The 20197-nt window shown below is 47.9% G+C and overlaps 1 protein-coding gene across 7 annotated transcripts in view; it reads left to right on the forward strand.

The window, feature by feature from the left end:
• Positions 1–1143: 1143 nt before the first annotated feature.
• Positions 1144–20197, forward strand: part of IL16 (interleukin 16) — a 39298-nt gene continuing 20244 nt past the window's right edge. For 4 of the 7 annotated variants that reach the window (XM_064158151.1, XM_064158154.1, XM_064158150.1 and 1 more), the window contains exons 1-3: positions 11736–12278; positions 19475–19611; positions 20024–20156. In XM_064158151.1, coding sequence (XP_064014221.1) covers positions 11907–12278; positions 19475–19611; positions 20024–20156 — 642 coding nt within the window. In that variant the 5' untranslated portion in view covers positions 11736–11906. Of the gene's footprint in view, positions 1242–8464; positions 9491–11735; positions 12279–19474; positions 19612–20023; positions 20157–20197 lie in introns of those variants that run through there. The other 3 variants (XM_064158156.1, XM_064158149.1, XM_064158152.1) reach the window with 3 other exon arrangements.

A 20197-nucleotide genomic window follows, 5' to 3' on the forward strand; every position in this document is an offset into this window, starting at 1 on the left:
ACAGTGATGGAATCCACAGCCAGTAGCAGAAATCAGAGGTGGTACCTCCCACAGAACAGTGATTTATCCTGCAGCCCTGTTGTCTCCAGGAGAAGAAAAGGAACAGAGCACTGTGTTTGCCACTTCTTGGTATGGCCATCGCTCATGATTGTGCTTGTGCTTTCCCCACTGTGGCTGTAACATGTAATTATCTAATACTTCTAAGCACCCAGAAGATGGAAAGCCTATGAATTATCTGGTTAGGGTGATATCCTCATAAAATGCCACAAATCAGTATTGACCAGTGACATCATTTCAGAGAGTAAAGCACTAGCAGAGTCTTACAAAACACTCCTCCTGCCTCCACGCACTTCCCCAAAACAACAACTCCCTCTCAAGTGATTTGATACGAGTAACACTGGCATCTTCTTTGCTGTTCTCTCATTTTCACACAGCAAAAGGATCCTGGTTTGCATCTGTTTGCTTGAGACTGACTTCTGCCATCTGCAGACAAAACTCTTCCTCTGCTACACAGACTTTATTCACCGAAGAAAAACCTCCCAGAGCCTTGGCAGCCCTTCTGAAAGGCATTTTCACTCACTGGGGTTAAATGAGCACTGTGTGTTTTCTTTCTTCTCTCTCTTTTTTTTTTTTTTCCTCTTTGAGTGGGGGTGGTGTGGGTGAAAAGTAATAAATGAATCATTTCGAGTCGGGGCGAGAAGTTTAGGTGTTGTATTTGTACCATGCGGCTACATAAACACAGACGGAGCCAGTTAACCAACGAGCTGCAGGAACGAGCAGCACGGAGGTGATCTGAAGCGTTTTAACACGTCCTCCAGATATTAGCCCTCAGACTCGTTGTGTTCTGCTTTTCACAACACACACAAGTCAGTAGAAGTCCAGGAGGAAAGCCTGAGGTTTTCCATTGCTGTTTGTGGTGCGGGAAAAGGGTTAGGATTCAGTGCAATAGCATCTCTGTTATACACATTTGCCTAGCAAGGAGGGCGGCAGCTGGAAATACCCAGTCTGAGGCACTGAAGATCTGCTGGCAAATCACAAGGCATTTTCTGCAGAGGAAAAGTTACACTGAGCAGGCACTTTGGACGCTCAGCACTTGCAGTCAAACACCCAAACACTGCAGGGTTGCACTGCAGTTAGGATTTTGTCAAGCGCCGAACGCCCTGGGAGCTGAGCCTGCTGCGTGTCTCGGCCCCGAGGAGGCATGGTGAGGGTGGGCTGAGAGCAGAGGAGCCTTGGCAACGGTAAGTGCTATTTCTGTAGCAAATTGTTCGGGCGTGCTACGGTGAGCTCCTTTGGCTTCTCACTCTCTGGCATTTCTGACTGCTTGAGTTTGAAAAAGAGGAGCAAACAGATGAAAGGGGAGCTGGAAGGTTTTGTCCTCCTGTTTGCTGCCACAGCTATTTGCTCTTAAGTGCTACCAGACGTTTCAAGGAGCTTAATGTTGTTCGCTGCTCTGCCTTCCAACTTTAGAAAGATGCTCTGTACGGGAGTACCTTAGTTAGGACACTTGCAGTTTGCTCTGCAGTATTGCTCCTCTTCCTTCTGACACACGTAAAAGCCGGCAGAGCGGAGCGGAGGCTCTTGCCAGTTGACAGCTTCCTTCAGGTTCAAAGGCCTCTCTCAGCTGCAGTATTACCAGAGGCAAAGAAGAAATAAAACTGTGACTCAAATGATTCATTACTCAAAATCATTTTAAACCAACACAATCTCTTTTGCTGGCAACCAGTCTTCATAAGTAAGATAAATGAATTGATTTCCAAACCAGGTGAAGAGGAAAGAATTTAGGGTTTTTCAATAGCTTTTACCAAGCCAATTTTTTCCCCAGAATTGTTTTTAACCTTGCTACTCATTTGAGCTCTGCTGTGTAACTGCTTGCTGTAGTCTCTGTCAAGCAGTAATGCAGGAAAATGCATTTCTCCACGAGAACTGGGCAGAGGCAGTACCTAGCCCTCTGCAAACACATACACATTTCCAGACTATTTCAGAATTAAACATTAATATGATTACCTAATACAGAGCACAGCTCCAGGCAAGCCATCCAAAGGCACTCTTTACTTGACGCGCAGTGTGAATTAGCCCATGCAGGAAGTCACTCAATTGCTCCAGCCTCAGCCTCAAAGGGGATCCATATTTGCAGTCATCTCCTATAAATAACATCTGCAGACTTTAAATCTTGCCAGCATTATTAGTGCAGCCTTCGCTTAACAGTAACCTTTATTATGAGCCTCGTTAGTACCTGATTCATGCAGTGTGAGCCTGCAGTAAAGCCCTGCAGGCTGGCACAGCACCCCTGTATTGCTGAGCTGTTGTCTGTGCTGTAACCTCAGGTGCTGGGGGGCTGCTCCGAGCTGAGCACTCACCTCCAGCCAGCAGCCCCTAGGGGCACACAGTGCAGAGGCTGCTGGAGCACCCATTACTGCCCCTCTGCAAGGGGGTTGCTGCCAGGGTGGAGATGGAGACCAGCAGTCTGTCTTCCTCCATCGTGCCACCCGTGCCTGTGAAAGGATGACATCGAGCTGTGGGGCTGTCAGATTGCTTCAGCTTGTGCTGAATGGCTGAGCCAGCAGCTGGCAGCATCCCCATCACTGTCATGGCTCTTGACTGTCGAACGGTGCTGTGACCTGCTGCTTTTATTTGCCCAGTGCTGTTACAGGGTAACATCTCCACTGTCTCTGTTACAGTAAGACACAGAACTTGCATGCTTTATTATATGGAATAAGTTTGGTGTGTTATAGATTTTACACAGTGCAAGATGGGTTGGTGCAGGACATTCTTACTTGACAGCAGCAAACTCTTAGTGTTTTCTGAGAGTGGGTGTTACTTGTTTCATTTGCTAAAAATCCTCTGAGAGCAGAGCAAAGTTTCAGGGTTGGTGGAAGGAGGTCTGTGCTGGTGGAAGGAGGTCTCCACAGGCAAGCGTAGTGCTTATTTTGAAAGCTATCCTTTAGCTGCAGGAAAAGTTATTCCATCAGAACAGGAATTGCAAATTAAATCTTTGACTTTGACAAACTAATTAGACTAGCTAATTATTACAGCTTCTGTGATTGAAACCTGTGATTCAGTAGGAAAACCAAAACCCAAGATCAGGAATCCTCAGCTGAGATCTCTCAGTCACTAGCTCCAAGCTGTTTAACATCAGATACTTGTCGAGGTGTAGGCTGATTTGAAAGCATGGAAGAAAAGTTATTTCCCGAAGACACTAGAGTCTGGACTCTCTAGGATGCTGCAGCTGACTCCAGCATCACCCAGCACACCTGTGAGCAGGGCTTCACCAGAGCTCCTGAAGCACCAGAAGCATTGCATTTGTGTCTCACCAGACAGCTATTTCTGCACCAGATCACACTGGGTCACTTGGGAAGCTGTGAAGTCTCTCCCCTGGCTGTCGGCAGTGCTAGTGAGTAACAGACACGTTGTGCATCACAGCAGTGTGAGAGGCCACAGCACTGTAGAACTTCAGAGAGAGCGAGCTGTCATGGGAGCTTTATACTGTTATCTTTCAGTACCACACATAACCATCCCCTCAGCTTCTTTCTGATTGCCATAGCCTTAAAGATAAAGCAGCAGAAATGTGAAGGGTCCTCAGCAGCTTGTGTTAAGTAGCTTTGCCTCTGCCAGGCAACAGGAACGACACCCAGGAGCTTCTGCTAATGCCCTGCAGTTGAAATGACAACTGCACTTAGAAATGTGGTAAAGACATCTCAGCCAGGCACAGACATCCAAGAGGAGTTTGCATAATTCCTCATCAGACACTGACAAAGCCAATTAGAAGAAAACCCCAGACAAACTTAAAACCATCTCACACTGCAAGAGCTCCATAACACATCACCTCGAAAAACCCAAACCCACTCAACCCAAACCAACAGGCACAGCACCCCAGACAGGACCATCACCGCTCCCTGTGAAGTGCCAAACCACAAGCCCATGACTCCACTGAGACTGAGGCCAGGCTGCTGTACAAAGTGATGCCTCCACCACAGTGCACAGAGTGGAGCAAGTTCTGCCTCTAGCGCCCAGAGGGACCTAGTCTAGTCACCTTTTCAGCGAGGTCATTGTTCGTGTCTGGCCGGCCCAGGAGCAAAGGAGAGATCAGTAGCATTGGGCATGGCAGAACCTAACAGATTCACAATCAAAAGACAGACAGGTTTAAATGCCCCTTTCACACAGAGATAACTTTCATGTGATTTTCCTGTGTAGAGGAAGTTTTTTTCTTTTGCCCCTTGCTTCTTTTCCTGGTAAATCATCATCTTGGCAACTGATAATTCTCCTTTCATTCAATCTAAAGGGCCCCTTATGTCAGCCTGCAGTTCAGGGGAATATAAATCAAAAGGAATGCAGAGGCAGATGAAAAAGGAACATTATGTGACTGGAAATGGGAAAGAAGAGGTAAAGTCCTAACTTTTAAAAATATTTGTTTTAAATTAGAATGAGACCATCCAGGGAAGCTCACATAATGGTAGCACTGTGGTGCTGCAGCAAGTGATAAACTCTGTACTGCTCAGTTGGCTTTAAAGACAAGTTGATGGACATGTCCTGCAGAAGCAGTTAGTAACTCCACGGCTGACATAAGTGCCTTGTGGCATTTGGTGAGCTCAATCTGATCCCTCTCACAGTCCCTGTCCCCACAACGGGAGCACTGAAAGAGCAAACACAGGTCACAGCAGTGCCAGAAGGCTGCCACTGCTGTGCCTCACCACCGCCACAGTCCATGCCCCAGACTGCTGGTGCTGGAGGTGTGAATCACACGCGGGTTACTTTGTGTGTCAGCAAAGCGCTGTGTACATACAGTAACTATCCTGAGTCTGCACAGCCTGACACAGTCTATCTGGAGCTCCAGACTATGTTCCAAAGATGAGGCAAAACTGCTTTTTGCTTGGTGCATGTTTAGTCTTAGACTCTCTTCCATGGCACTATATAAGCAATATTTTACAGCTGATGTCCAAGGCACTGCCACAAGTGTGGACACCAGGCTGAGGTTTGCAGGCAAGCGGAGCACAAGTGCATGCTGTGGAGCACTTGGGAAGACAGGATCCAGGAACTTCATTAACTCACAGGAAGGCAAAATAGACCAGGAAGCTGCAGAGCTGGACACCATTACAGACAGGTAACAAAGTTCACCAAGGAAGTGGATTTCTAAAACGGGATCTGAAGGAAAAGGAGGAACTCTAAACATGTGAAAGCAGCATGGAGCTGAGAAGGGAAGGGCAGAAAAAGAAAAGACAAAAGTGGGTAGAAGACAGAGGATGACCAGTACAGAGATCAAGGAGAAAAGGATTCTACAGGGATCTGAATTCACAGGCAGTGAATTTAAAACAGTTACAAGGAAGTGATTTTTTATGTAGCACATGAAACTCATTGCCTCTGGATACTCTTGATATCAAAGCCTCAATGGGAGTCAAAAATGGGAACATTACAGCTGCACTACACAGGAGGATCATTTAATCTGTTAAAGAAAAAAGCATTTGCTTCCTGGCAAAAGTTAGGCAGCAAGTGATGAAAGAAATTGGGAAGAGATGTCTCTGCTTGCCATAGTGCCATACTCCTCCGTTATGGGCAGCTTCTGCTGACCAGGACTATCCAGTCAGAACCCAAAAACCTCCAGCAGCACCGGGGCACACAAAGCCTCAGTGGGCAGCCTGCTCTTAGCAAGAAGGGCACCAGAAGAAGCTCTTCCTGAAAGCAAGCTCCCTTGATGCTTTCCTTAAAGGTAACCCCTGCTGCAGTCAGCTGCTGATGCAGGAGGCTGCTGATGTGGCTGACTTACCCTGCCATGTTGCTATGTTTGGATGGTGGCAGGGCAGAGAGAGAGAGAGAGAGAGAGAGAGCTGTGAAACCCAAGACAGAGGTGACTAATCCAATCCTGGCTTAGCAGCCACAAGGGGCTGGATTGGCCTGTGCAACACAACTGTTGTCTGGAATATGGCAGCATGTGAAAATGGTGACTGACTAAGACAAAATTAATTCCTTGGCTTGCTGAGCAATGTAAGGAGAGGACAAAAACTAGAGCACTCCAAATGATTGACTTTCTTCCTTATTCACTCAAGCAGTACTTGGAGCTGGGTGGGGATCAGGACTAGGGCTAGGTTCCATCATCACTTAGATTTGCTTTGCCCAGTACTGATGTTCTGCCTAAATTTATATTCTCCTTTTTGGAAAAGGTTATCACCAGTAGCAACAGCTAAATATTTAGTGCTGAATAGTCTGCCTATTTGTGCTCTAGAATCCAAACCTCTGGACACAGAAAATAATGTGGGGAAAAGACGGTTCAGTTCCTATATCTGCTATGGTTCCAGCCACATCCTGACTTTAGGCAAAGGAGAACAAATAAATTCAGTGGCTCTTCTTTTTCTTTTCCCCACCTCCACTAGACAGCAGCTCCAGGCATCAGAGAAGTTACCGTGTGCGTAACCAGGATCCCATGCCTCTGCAGAGGTGTCGCTAGCTCTGAGTGGTTCTGCTTGACTTCTGTCCTGGAGCAAGGGCTGCTGCCTCTCCTGCATGCTATTGCCTTTAACTGCAGATAGGCATCAACTCACCTCCTGAGCTGAGATCTCTGTCCTGCTGAACTCAAAGGCAAAGGGGCTAACTTCAAAGTGCTCATGCTAGCTTTCTGTTCCACACATTAAGCTTCAGATTTCAGGTATTTCCTTTGATTGAACTCTGCATTTTACTTCATTCTTCTTTTCCTGTCTCTCACACAAGAAGGCAGTAAAGAAACCCAGCTGATTTTCCTCACAGTCCCTACTATCTCATAAACCTTTATTGATGCAGCTCCTTTCTGCAAAGGAGAGTCCACATTGAGGCTTCTGGCACAAAATTCCAGCCTCTGCTCAGTGTTCATTGCCCTCTTGCTGGTACAATACCTCTGAGCTAAGCACTGAAGGAAGCCTGACCACAGCACACAGTATCAAAACGCACCGTTAGTGTAAGATGGCAGGCACGGCAGAGGTTCTCTCCTGTGCCTTTTCCTTATGGCCTCTAAACCCTGCATTTCTGCTCACTGGACACTGAACAATTACTGCACAGAGGAGATGGAAAAAAACAGCAACAGGCTGGAGTGAAACAAGAAGCAAGACCCAGCCTTTCCTGGTGATATTTATGTTTCTGCTGCTGGCCCTGGCAGGAGTCCAGGCTCCGAATGAACGAAACTCCCTGTGGCTTAGGGGCTGCAGCATTCAGCCCCCAGTCAGGAAATGCAATAGCATGTGACAATGGGAAGACATAAAAAGAGCTTCCCAATGCTTCTGAGCTTCCAGCGCAATCGATTTGGATCAAAACTCTGAGGCTGTTGAGATTGTGTGTGAATGACTTCTCTATTGCTAAACAAAACCACGTGTGTGCTACAGTGCCAGAAGGCCCAGTGGTAAACAGTAGGTGGTTTGCTTCCTCATGGATAGTTCATTTTTGTATTTCTAGTGCTATAACCCTCCATTTTATGTCCAAGGCCATTGTCTTTCCCAAAACAGAAAGCCAGCTCCCTGTTTCTCCTCCTTTCCAGCAAAGCTGCTTGATTACTGCTGTTCACTACTTAGTGTCAAGCCTTGGTTCTTCTACAAGATGAGAACTGCAGATCTGGGGAACCTTCCATGTTTATTTCACCCCCTGATCCAGGTTAAAAATGTGTTCCTCTCAACAGATTTCCTTTGGGGAACCAATAGCCTGAAAACTTAATTGCTGGGAAAACACTGTCAAATTAACTTCTTTTTGTTAAAACAGAGATTGGCCACTTCTGTATGATCAGGGGCAGGACCTGTTGGGGCTCCTATGGGCAGTCTACAAAGGGGAGCTCTCATCTTTCCTTTCTCTCCCAGTACTCACCCAGCATGGCCCACCTGCTTTGCAGCCAGCAAAGGATAACCGAGGTCCCTGAGAACCTGTGGCATGGTTCTCAGGTCCCAGGTGCTCTATGAAAAAAGCAAGGAGTTTCCAAGTCGTTGATCAGTCTGGATCATAAAGCTGCAGTCTAACCCCAAAAGGAGGGGGCATTTCAGAAGTGCTAGGCTACAGGGCCAGGCTATTTGCTGGTGAACAGGAAGGGCTTGGCATTCAGAGGTGGCTTCTGCTATGTCTTGCTCCTGGAGCAGAAGCAGTCTATGAAATTCTTTCTAGCTTAACTTGCTAAACTTAGCAGAAGCATGCTTGCCACCTCAGCCCTCAGCAGAAAACCCTGTACCTGACTAGCACAGGTTCTGGCTCCCCCAAGTATTTAAGATCAGTCCTAGGACCAGAGAGCAATGGGTAAAACCGAATGACACGGCCTCCTTGGACGGCCTTGCCTCCTTAGCTGAGAGCCTGCTGGAAGCAGCCTCCCCAGCCCTGCATCTCTGTTTCTCTCCGCTGGCTGCCATTTCTGCAGCAGGAAACAATAGCTGGGTTCCAAGCTGCGTCACGTGGCGCCAGCTGAGCGTGGTTTCAATTATCCACTCTGTCTTTTTTTGCCAGGCCTATGAAGAGCAGCAGCCTTCTGCGGCGCTCAGGTTTGCCTGCCTCGCTCTTGTAAGTTCTTCCTTTTCAATTGTTACTTTACAGTCAGATGGGGTTGGATTTTTGTAATTTTTTTCATGGTAAATTCAACTCTTGAAGAGTTTTGCACTCGCTATTAGGAAGCCTCCAAATCTGAAGCTCTTCCTGCTGCCTGGAAATCCTAGACATCTGCAAGAGTTCACTGCGAATAGTTCTACTCAGTAATGAGGCTGACAAAGACCACAAGATCTAGATTAAAAATAGGATGCAAGATATCATGCTGCTAGCACTTGGTAATGCAAAACTCATCTTGTCCTTGCTAGCAAAGAAAAGTTGTCTCTCTGCTACTGTCTGGGGAACAGCAGCGCATTCACATCCAGCCTGGGAGCTACACCAAATTATTTGCATCCTGTAAATGCTTAGCTTAATGTCCAACCGAAAACGTGAACCAAACGGGCACAGCTCAAATCATCTATTTTGCTTTCAGAAGACAGAGTGAGTGAGAGCTTTTTAGACTTAAAGCTGGAAAAATAAAACTTGGAAAGGGAAAAAAAAAAAGAGAAAGAAAAAGAACATTTGGTTTGCATTAGAAACCACAGACAGCTTCCATCGGGCGTGCTGAAGGTATAAGAATGGCAAGAGAAAATGACAAGCAGTGAGAGCACTGGAGGAGAGGATGAATCGTTTGGAGCATTGTCTCTGAAGTAATTGTCCATGCTACAGATACCTTGCTTGGCATTTGGTGGATGATGGAGAAGAATCCTAAAGCTTGGTTCTTGCAATGCTGTTTGCTGTGTAAAGTAACAATTCTGGATAACTTAACTGGAAATCTTAGAGACTCTGGGTTTGGTACCTCCTGTGTTTCTGTCACTTATGCAACCCTGATTCACCAGCTCTGGAAAGGATGTTGCCTCAGTTAAGGCTTGGGCTGTGATCTAATATTTAGAGCAAGAGCAAGCATTTAACTGGAAGTCTTCAGGTCTGCTGGGTTTATTTTCACCTCAGCCACTGGCTTGCTTTGAGACCTTAGGTAAGTTATTCAGGGTTAAACTTGGTCTTTGAACTGCTGGAGCCCTGGTGGGGGTGGGGGAGGAGGAGGCAGCTGTGGCAGCAGGGCAGAAGGTAAGGTAAATCCCCTCAGAAGCATGCGGGGGCTGGGATCTGAGTGCCGTTTCCTTCACTGTTTCAGCAGGTGCTTAGGTGTTGCCTGCATCCCAGGTGCTTGGCACAGGCAGAGGCACCTCTTGAAGCACTTAGTACTGAAGGCAGTGCTTCCTTAAGCTCAGCAGCTTCAAGCAGAGCAAGTAAGGGCTTCTGAACGTTCCCAGCCTTCATCCTAACACACCGGTCTCCAGAGAGCTGTATTCTGACCATTAAGCTATCAAGTCCTCTGCTTATCCATTTGCTTCTCATAGCTCTTTTAAAATTCCTTCTCTTTGGGGAGGTGAGAGCACAGGCAATGTTTGTGCAGCATTGAAATCCCTGAATGAAAAGTGCTATTTCTTCTAATTCCCCCCACAGACAGGAGCATTTAAGTCTGAATGTGCAGCTTGGGCTCGTTTCTGACCTTCTTATTGCTGGTGTCCAAAAGCAGTTGCCAGTTGTCACAGAGGGAGCACCAGTCTCTCTCACAGACTTTCAAGTGATGCACGTTCCACGCACCCTCAGCAAGTAGCTCTGTTTCTTCCTGCCCAGGTGTTGAGGGGAGGTACTTGCAGACGGTCTCCTCATCCTGCCCATTCTATGGCTTTTTCAGCTGCACACTCAGGTCTGATGGGTAGGTGGCATTTTCACTGGCCTTCAGACATGCAGGGAAAGAACAGCAAGCTTCACAAGATCGATTCTCTAATACACTGGGATTCCCCAGCTCAAAGGCTTCAATTAAAGACATAACACACTAGGGTAGGGTAAAGCTTTAGGTTTGCCAAGCCATTAAAAAGTGTGCTTTTTAAAAGAAAAAAGGAACCAAACCAAAGCCTCAAACACTGAAAGTCTTCATGTGCTAGTAGGGGCAAGTGTCAGCCAGCATTCAACTAATCAACAGAGAGGAAAAACTGCATACTTGTGATGCTGAATTACACCATCAGCAGCTACTTCAGTTCCCAACACTGTTGTTCTAGTATAATTCATAGCAATTTTCATCTGTGTATTTCAAAATTACTGCATAGAGGCTCTGAAAACCAGGTTCTGTTCATAGTGCAGGAGGGGAGGTCAGTCCTAGAGAAGTAGGAGCTCTTATCTTATTCTGGGTGCAAAGATACCTGCCTAGTTCTTCAGAGATGCAAAAGACCTCAAATCAAACTCTCAATGGCATCCTTGAGAAGTGCCTTTGAAGCTACTTTGATTCTCAGCCTCATGGACAACACTTACACAGCATCTTTGATTCACGCAAATCCTTTAGTTTCAACATGCGTTACCAGCCAGGTACTGTGAGGAGAACAGGAAAGTTTGTGTAATGAACATGATCACAGAAATTAAATCAGGAGGTCAAAGTAATTAACTTAGACTTCCTCTAGCTGAGTTCTCAGCACTGACACACACCTAGCAGAGTCTTCTCTGAGACAAAAAAGAAAGGGTTTAACAGAGCTGCCCTTTGTTACCTTAACACGCTCACCACATGGACACAAGAGCTCCAGTGTCTGTCACACTTTGCTTTTATAGCAGTTTCTCCATTTTCTCTGAAGTTTTTATGCTGAATCACAGGCTGAAAGAAGCCATTTCTGTAATGGGACACTTATTGATGGCTGTATTGGATCTGCATGCCTCTGTAGAGTTCCATCCCTAATCAGATATTCACATCTTAAGTGCTTCACTGGATCTCCCTGTTGCTGCTAAACGCATGGCCTTAAGTGGGTTCTGGAGTGCAAAGGCAGTGGTTTTATAGCAGCCTGACGTTTCTCACTCTCTTATGGCTGAGTTCCACTTTTGCTAAACTTCTTACAAATCAGGTGTGCCAGACAGAGAACTTAACCTCCACAACTGGATTAACCTCCTTGGAATTATAGTGGTTTCATGAATCAAACTTCAGAAGGAGCTTCCTCTTTCCAAATAGTGTTAGGAGGACAGAATGAGGCTTTTAAAGTATCTTCCCTCTCAGTATGGGATTTCAACATGCAGATTCAGCAGGAGCCCAGAGGAAGCAGAACAATGCAAGCATCAAAACCATTTATTAAAAGCACTCCGTTGTGCTTGGGGAGCATGGGAAGAGATTGAAAAGGTGCAGGCAGATTTGGTAGAGCACTCACAGAAGCAGAATTAGCAAGTCATGAGATATCACGTGGCTGTGAGCAGACTGAGAGGCTCTGTTGATTTGATTTATTCATTAGGGCTTTTCAGTAGCGTAGGTGATTAAGTGGGAGAAAGTGGCGCATATTACAACTTAACTTTTATATTTCCTTTCCTGGAGGCTCTTCAGCACCAGAGAGGCAGAGAAAGTTATTGAAAGTATGATGCCCCATAAATGGGAGAACGACAGGAAAAAGAGCAGCACCAGCAGCTCTCTGAAGATGGATGGGAAGAGCAGTGCTGGGAACAGGAAGTCGAGAAAGTTTCGCTCCCTCCCGAGATCGCTCATCCTGTGCAATGCCAGGACCAGCGACGACAGCTCCAGTCCTGACGAGAAGTGCCCTGATCCCTTGGAGAGCTCTACCAGCTGGCGCCAAGGGGATTTGGACTGCTGTGCTAGAACACCACTGCCGTACACACTGGAGACAGAAGAGAGCCCTCCCGACCCTCCACGTGTGATCACCAGCATGGTCCAGTCCAAAGCAGCAGCAAACGAGAACTGCAACAACACGAGGAGAAAGTTACTCACCAAGGTAGGCAGCTGAGTGTGGTGTGCTGGGACCTTCCCCACTGCATCAGCTCCTAAATATTCCTCAGGAACACAGGACTCTGCTTGGCTTTTCAGAGCCTGCAAGCTGCAATGTTCCTGCCCTGTATAAACAGCATGGAAAAGCATTAGCTTCCCCCCTGTGCCAGCGCACACTGCTGCTTGGTGCTGTGCTGAACTCAGCGAGCACCAGGCCGCTCTGGGTGGGCTCAGAGCACAGCTGGTGTTTGCTACCTGCAGTTTAGTGTTCAGCTCATCATAGAAAACTGCTACTGCAGTACAGTGCATTTGTAAAGTGTAAGCCCATGGGATCTCACAAGCCATGCAAGTAGGAATGATACTATGACAGGCACGGGAGGTTCAGCAGATGTTCTGCCTGATTCAGGAGGCAGGGAATGATGGCTTTAAACCTGCCAGGGATGTGACTTTTTCCTAGAGACAGACAAAGTCTTGAGAGCTTCCTATGACACCCCCCTATCCTTTCGTCAGTACCTCTAACAAACAGAACATTTTTCATCCTGAGCAGTGTATTTCTCAGGCCTTTAGAATGTTCCCTTTCGGTGACATTCCAATTTTCCACTTTCCACACCTGTTGGTGTGATGTGCAAAAGGGACCTCGCTGAGGGTAGGACATGTCTGTTCACACAGTGTGTGCCCTCCTGGCACCTGCCTTACTATACACCTTCTACCTGTGCAGGTAGTGGCTTCTGTGAAAGCACTGGTCTTCTCATCTAAAATATTTTTAATGCATTCTGCTTTATTCTGCATAATCTCAGTAGAAATCAGCTAAAACTGGACTGCTGTGTCTGCGCAGCGGCACGGCACTACTGAAACCCAAGGTCTCTTACTCCTTGCATTCCTTGCCAAAGATCACACCATTCAGCCCAGTACTGCAAGGGCTGCACTACAGGGATCTGGCTGTGAGGTGGCTCAGCTGCTGGCTAGGTCACAGCAGGAGGACAACTCCAAAGCAACTTTCTCTTACGTTCTGACAGCAAACATGAACGGGTGACACTCACCTAGGTCCCAGAGTACCCTTGGTCACCTGCAAAGCCACACTGCCTCCTCCCCTTTGGAAGGACTCCATCGGCACTCTGCTGATTTCCTCCTGTGAGCCAGGGAGGAGCTGGCCTCTGTGTACTCCCTGCTCTTTATTAACAGAGCTGCAGCACAGTCTTCCTTGTCTCAGCTGCTCAGCTGCTTGCCTGCATACCTCCAACACATGCAGGGCTCCAGTACCTTCCATGATCCGTATCCATGCAAACTCCTCAGTACCTTACTGTAGGCTGTAAGCCTACAGGCTCTGCTGTTATAGCTGGCAAGCAGCTTACATAAGGCTCTTGGCAACAGAATGAGTCTCACAACTGATGCCCTTGCATGGACCTGAAAGGGTAGAAATCCACCTTGAGGCTGCAGTGTCAAGGAACCAAACAGGATGGCGCAGAAGCCTGGGTGAATAGTGACACAAGAGTCCCTTCGAGCAGCATTTGGGTTGCTTAGTGCCATAGTGAACAATGGGTACATTAAATTCCCTCTCCAGGGCTCTCCTAGCAATATAAACCTCTCTAGATGCTCCTTGCAGATCTCCCACACCTTTCAGAGTCATGGATCAGTGAGTGATCCTAAAAAGTCTTCTCTCAGAATGCTACATGGGATGGAATTTGGTGACAGCTACAATAACCTTATCCTGGCACTTCTCTGGCTGAGGCTTTGCCCTGTGTTTAGAAAGCTGTGTTCTCTGCCTTCCATGTGGCACGATCTGGTCAGAACAATCTTCCTGTACCGTGTGTCAGAGAGCTTAAGCTCTCTCTTTAAGAAAGAAGACAAACTTGTTTGCAGTCCCAGCATGACACTCACTGTCTCCATCTCCAAATGAACTCAGAAATCCACCATGTGTGACTCAGAGCTGAAGGATCCTTGTCTTTGTTCAAGAAAACTGGTTCCATTCTTTCTGTGGTGCTGCTGAGGATATTCAACTATCCCTCTATGGCCCAGCACCTGCCGCCCTAAGCAGGACTCTAAAGGTGTTAACAGCTCCCACAGAACTGCTGTCATATGGGAAGGAGAGGAGTGTTGGAAAGTCCTGCAGGATTTAATGCTCCCTGTAGTTATTTCTTCAGAGCTAAGGGAGAGGTGTGCTTGGTCTGGCACGGGCAGAGCTGGAAAGCTTGACAGATCTCCCTGATAGTTTGCTTCACTCAGAGTCAGCAGTTTCCAGGTGGCCCAAGAGGAAAAGAAAACAACAAAACATATCAGCAGTGCCTGGTGCTGTGTGTGCTGGTGCAGCAGGAGCTGTGAAAGATGAGCTTGCCTGCTCCTGTCCTTACAAAGTCTGATACTGGCCAGTTGTAAGAAGAATGGACTGGACTAGACAACATCAGACCTGGTTCTCCAGGGACCAGCAGTCTGCTGGGTGTTAGAGCCTGCTTCACGAGGTGTTGCATTGCCTCTCCCCTGCACCAGCCAGAGAGTCTGGCAGCAGGGCTGAAATAACATCTAGAACAAACTCCAGCAGGGAAGGGCTGACTCTGTGCAAACACTGCCAGGCTGGATGGGTGGGCAGAGGCCAATGGGATGAGACAGAACAAGGTCAAGTGCAGGGTTCTACACTTTGGCCACAACAACCCCAAGCAGCACTACAGGCTGGGGACAGAGTGGCTAAGAGCAGCCATGCAGAGAGGGAGTTGGGGGTGCTAGGAGAGAGGAGCTGAGGATGAGGCAGCAGTGCCCAGGTGGGCAGCAGAGCCAATGGCATCCTGGGCTGGCTCAGGAGCAGTGTGGGCAGCAGGACAAGGGAGGTTCTTCTGCCCCTGTGCTCAGCACTGCTCAGGCCACCCCTGGAGTGCTGTGTCCAGTTCTGAGCTCCTCAATTCAGAGAAGAGCACCAAGGCTGGTGAGGGGCCTGGAGCACAGCCCTATGAGGAGAGGCTGAGGGAGCTGGGGGTGTGCAGCCTGGAGAAGAGGAGGCTCAGGGCAGAGCTCATTGCCATCTACAGCTACCTGAAGGGAGGCTGTAGCCAGGTGGGGTTGGGCTCATCATTCTCAAGCTGTGCCAGGGCAGGTCTAGGCTGGATGTTAGGAGGAAGTTGTTGTCAGAGAGAGTGATTGGCATTGGAATGGGCTGCCCAGGGAGGTGGTGGAGTTACCATCCCTGGAGGTGTTGAAGCAAAGCTTGGCTGGGGCACTTAGTGCCATGGTCTGGTTGATTGTCTAGGGCTGGGTGAGCTTGGAGGTCTCTTCCAACCTGGCTGATTCTATATAGATTAACATCAAGGACAAAATGAAGCATGGAGAACAGCTGCATCTGACTGCATGGCTCCATTCTAGAGACTTTTACATCTTTCCTTTGGACCCTGACCCTCTGCCTTAAGAAGGCAAAAAGGCTGGTTTCATAGAACAGAGCCATAGAATGTCAGGGGCTGGAAGGTACCTTGGAAGATCATCTGGTCTACACCCCTTCCTCCCTTGGTCTCAACCAGAATGTATCTTTATTAATCCATCCTCATGCAAACCCAAGTGTGCTGGCCCTCTGGGACTAGGGCAAGTGCTACAGTAGCAGACTCTAAAATGTCTCAAGCATGAGCCTCTGTGCAGGACCAAAAACAAAGCCAGGAGAGCAGACTGCATTTCTTCAGGCACTGATGTGTCCTCCCCTTTCCTGCTTGTTCCCTCTGCTTTCCCAGCCTTCTTGCTTTTGTGACATGAGGGCCACGTTATCCCCAGAGCAAGCTGAGAAAAGAGGCTGCTGTGTCTGCTGCAAAACGTGAGCTAAGGTAAAGGCTCCCAAAAAGACAGACCAAAAGCCAGGTGAGAGTGGAAAGGTCCATCTGTGACACCTGATGAGCTGCTCGATTTGTCTAGGGCTGAACCTTAATCCTGTGCCCTGCTTCTTGCATCATCCAAAGGCTTTCTAGCTTCTGCCATTTCAGTACTTGCAGAGGGAATATGCTGCTGGGAAAATGACTTCCATCGACTGTAAATATTTTGAAAAGACCAAGGCACTGGCTAAGGAATTTCAGAACTGGTGGAGTCACAGCAGCTGATGCCAGAGACTCTGGCCCTTTCCCTGGTAGAAGTGATGCAGAAACAAAATGCTTGTTGAAGATGACTCAACCCAGCACTTGGAAATCCCAGCCAGAAGGCCAGGAAAGCTAAATGTTTAAGGTCATTTTTGTGCTGTTGTCAGATTGGTTTGGTTTCTTTATTTTCTTTTTTTAAAGCAGCAGTCAATCAGCTCATTGTCAGATGCTTGGCTAAGGGAGGCAAAGGCCTCACTTGACCTAGCCTTGTATAACACTTCGTTTCAGACACTCTAACCACTGTGTCTTGTGCTGAGGGCACAGAAGTTCCTCAGTTTTCCATAGATGCCATGGTTACCCTTCTTTCTAAACAACATCTGGCATTAGATGTCTTGAGATGAGGCTCTAGGCTAGAAATGCGAGCATGAAGGCAAAAGAAGGCTTCTAAATGGCAGACAGAAAGACATCCCCAGAGCTGCCATGACACAACCACCCAAAGGGAGCAGGGGGAGAGAACCGCCCGGGGTGTGCAGATTACTTTCTAGAACTAAACACACAAACAATTCATCCACTCTCACCTGTGACAAAAATGCACTCCAAAAGGATCTTGAGCTCCATCTTTGATTTCATCTTTCAGCCAAATAGGTTCACTTTAAAGACAGCAGATGCTGAGAATCCACTGCCAACACTCCCAGACTGTCTTCGTTTTGCTTCCCCAGCAGAGTGGACGTTGCACTGCAGATTCCACCTTCCCCAGTCTTGAAGAGCTTGGTGGCAAAGCCCTTCTAAAAGCAAAGAGATTTTATTCACCAGCAGCAATCTGCGTTGCAGTAGATGCTCTAACAACGAGTAGGTGAGGTTGATGTATACTCCACCTGCCCACACACCAGACCTGACAACCTCATTCTAGCAAATTCTCAGCAGTCACTACATTCAAAGCTCTAAATCACCTTTCAGAGCAAGCAGGACGCTTTAAAAAGGAGGAGGATAACAAGTAAGTACTGTCTTTACACTTGGACACATCAGCAGTATTTCTGTAAATAAACTACGAGTGAGGCAGGAAATGGAAGATGCTAGAGAGCAAACGCCAGAGCAAACTGCCTGCGGGCACAGGAACTGGCCACACGCTGGTTTTTCTGGAGAACAGTTTCTACTGATTTCTGTTGTGTTGCAATAGGCTGGATGTGAATGGGGGATCTATACCAGGCCCCAGCAAAGTGCAGCTGCTGGCAGCACACAGATAGCTGCCTCATGCCCCCAGCCAGGCTCAGGCAGAATCATTTCCCACCCTTAATCTCTATGCAGGTCACAGATCTGCTGTGGAAGCAGCAGCACACTACTCTCTGAAAGCTCTGAGAGTTTGATGGATGCTTGCAGGATCTGGCCCGTGACATCTTACTGATACCTGAACCACAAGGCCAATGCAAACCAGCAAAGGCAGCTCATATATTTTGCTACTCAGAAACTGAAAACTTAAGACATTAGAATTCTAATCTTTACTTTGTTACTATGCCAAAAACTTCAAAGCACTGCTGCAAGACAGAAAGGAAGGTAGTGTAGTCCTAACCACAAGTATGTATTGGCCAAGGTATTTGCCGTGGGTAAAAAATAAACATAGAAGCTCCAAAACTGATGTTGGGGTTCAAAGAAACTGCCTTAAAATAGAGTCCTGCCCCTGCTCTTACACTTACCTGTTACTCACTAGAAGCAGTCTCCACGAACAAGGGAGGCTTGGTGCCATCCAGCCCCTCCTGACCGATGGCAGCCACTCTGGCGTGCCGGCAAAGCCACAGAGCGACCCAGGCGTCAGCACGAGCGCGTCCCGCATCCACCGCGCGCCGTGCCCAGCCTGTGCGGAGACAGGGCACCAACGCCGGGCCTTTGGGCGCTGATTCACAGCTTTAGGCTTGCTCTGGCAGCTTCAGAGTGGGAGCCAGGCCACACCAGCCAGCCTGGGAGAGAATGACCTGTACTGACATCACTGTAAATGTGGAGACTGCATCTGCTGTGACCCCCCACTGCTCTGTGGGGAAAGGCTTAGTGGGTCTAACTCTGCTCAGGGCAGAACTGAAGCCCTGCTGATGGTGGGAAAGGTGGTGCACAGCTTTCCTTGTGCTGGCAGAGGACTACACATTACTGGAATTAGTTCATGCCACTGTGACCAGGGGACCTTGGGGCAATGCAGCCAGTTGACCACTGCTGTACATCGTGACCTGTCCTAATATATGAAGTTTGCCCCCCCTTCAGAAATCTATTCCTCCATCACACAAATCTCTTGGGAACAAGCCTGACCCAGGATACAATGAGAGCCCTCTTCTCTGGGTGGAGTGTGGAGAGGCTGGCGGGGGCAGACAAAGTGGGCTCAGATGGGAGCAGAGGGAAAACTTGAGTTAGGAGAATGATTAAGCAAATGGAAAACGAATTGTGTGCTAAGTCCCCAGCTCCCCTTGTCTCCTGGAGCTGTTAAGTGTTCACACGTTTGTGCTGCATGTTTCCCAGACGGATGTGCTGTCCTTCACATGCTCTGTCACTCCAGTCGCTGCTCGACTCATGGTTCGAGACACTCTTTCTCTTTCTGCATGGCCATACGTTAGTGATTCATAGTTACAAATGTGCTTGCAATTAGTCCTCCAGATGCAACACACAGACTGCAGCAACCTCAACCAGTCTGGAGTGGACAAAGAATCTTCCACTGTTGCAGTCTCTCTGCTCCCCGGCTCCCACTTCACAGGGGTGGAACTCCCAGTGCTTTGTATACACTTCGTTTTCCCTTCAGGCCTCTTCTGTTTTCCAGAGTATTTGCTTTCCTGGCATGTGCTTGTTTTCCTCCTTGTCTTTTCTTATAGTAGTTAGCACAGGGCGATCCAGTTACTATGAAAAGCTCTCTCCCTCTCTGCGGAGAGAGGCATCTGATTCTAATGCATCCCCCCAATGGCCAGCAGCCACTGAAGCCCCAAGGAAAACAACTCTTTAAACACTGTCTCTGTGGGACAGTTATCCTTTCAAAACTGCAGTGTGAGATGCTTGTTCCTGTCCTACCTGGAGGCAATCTGGTCCTAAACCCAAGAGTATTTTCTGTATCACTTTAAAAGGCTCAAGGTAACAGTAAGTAACTTTTAACATCCTTGGCACATTTTTTTTCATTTCTCCTCTTCTGAACCAGGACAGCTGCATCTGCAGGCTATGTGCAAGCACAGGGAACAGCAGCTCAGCAATCAAGTTGTCCAGAACTCCGAAGTGTGCATCTCTCTGGAAAGGGTTCACAAGCAGCCCCATGCCTGCTGGAGGTGCAGCTAACAGGTACTGGACATGTGGAGTCAGCAGGCTTAGGAGGGAGCCATTTGCCTGCATGGACTGTGCATGATCACCCTTCTGGGACAGGCTGTGCCTTGGGCTTAGTTTCAGAGCAAGGTTTTGGAATAATTTCTTACAAATTCTTACAGTCTGTGATGCACTTGCAGAGGCAAGGTGGTGAGAGCAGGGCAATATTTCACCTGGATATCAGTTGTGCATGCAAAGGCAGCTGCTGATCACCAGGACTGAGCAGATGAGAACATCCATGGGAAATAAATCCAGAGGGGATGGGGTACACCAAGACATCTCATGGTTGCTCTGCTCAAAGCAAAGGTTCCTCAGTGAGTAAGCCACGTGGCACCACAGTGTCACACTGATCCTTGTGGAATGATGTGCTGCCTATTTGCTTTTCCCAAAGGGATGGTCGTCTGCACCCAGGGGATGGGCTGGTAGCACTAAATGGACAACCACCTAGAGCCCCGTCCAGCAAGGAGGCTGACTCTCTCGTCCACCCCCCAGCACGGCTGAAGACCATCACAATGGTTAGCAGAGTAAGCAAGGCAGCTGTGGGGTGATCTGACAGTATCTCCTT

Source organism: Pogoniulus pusillus, chromosome 17 (genome assembly GCF_015220805.1).
Source record: "Pogoniulus pusillus isolate bPogPus1 chromosome 17, bPogPus1.pri, whole genome shotgun sequence".
Classification (NCBI taxonomy): Eukaryota; Metazoa; Chordata; class Aves; order Piciformes; family Lybiidae; genus Pogoniulus; species Pogoniulus pusillus.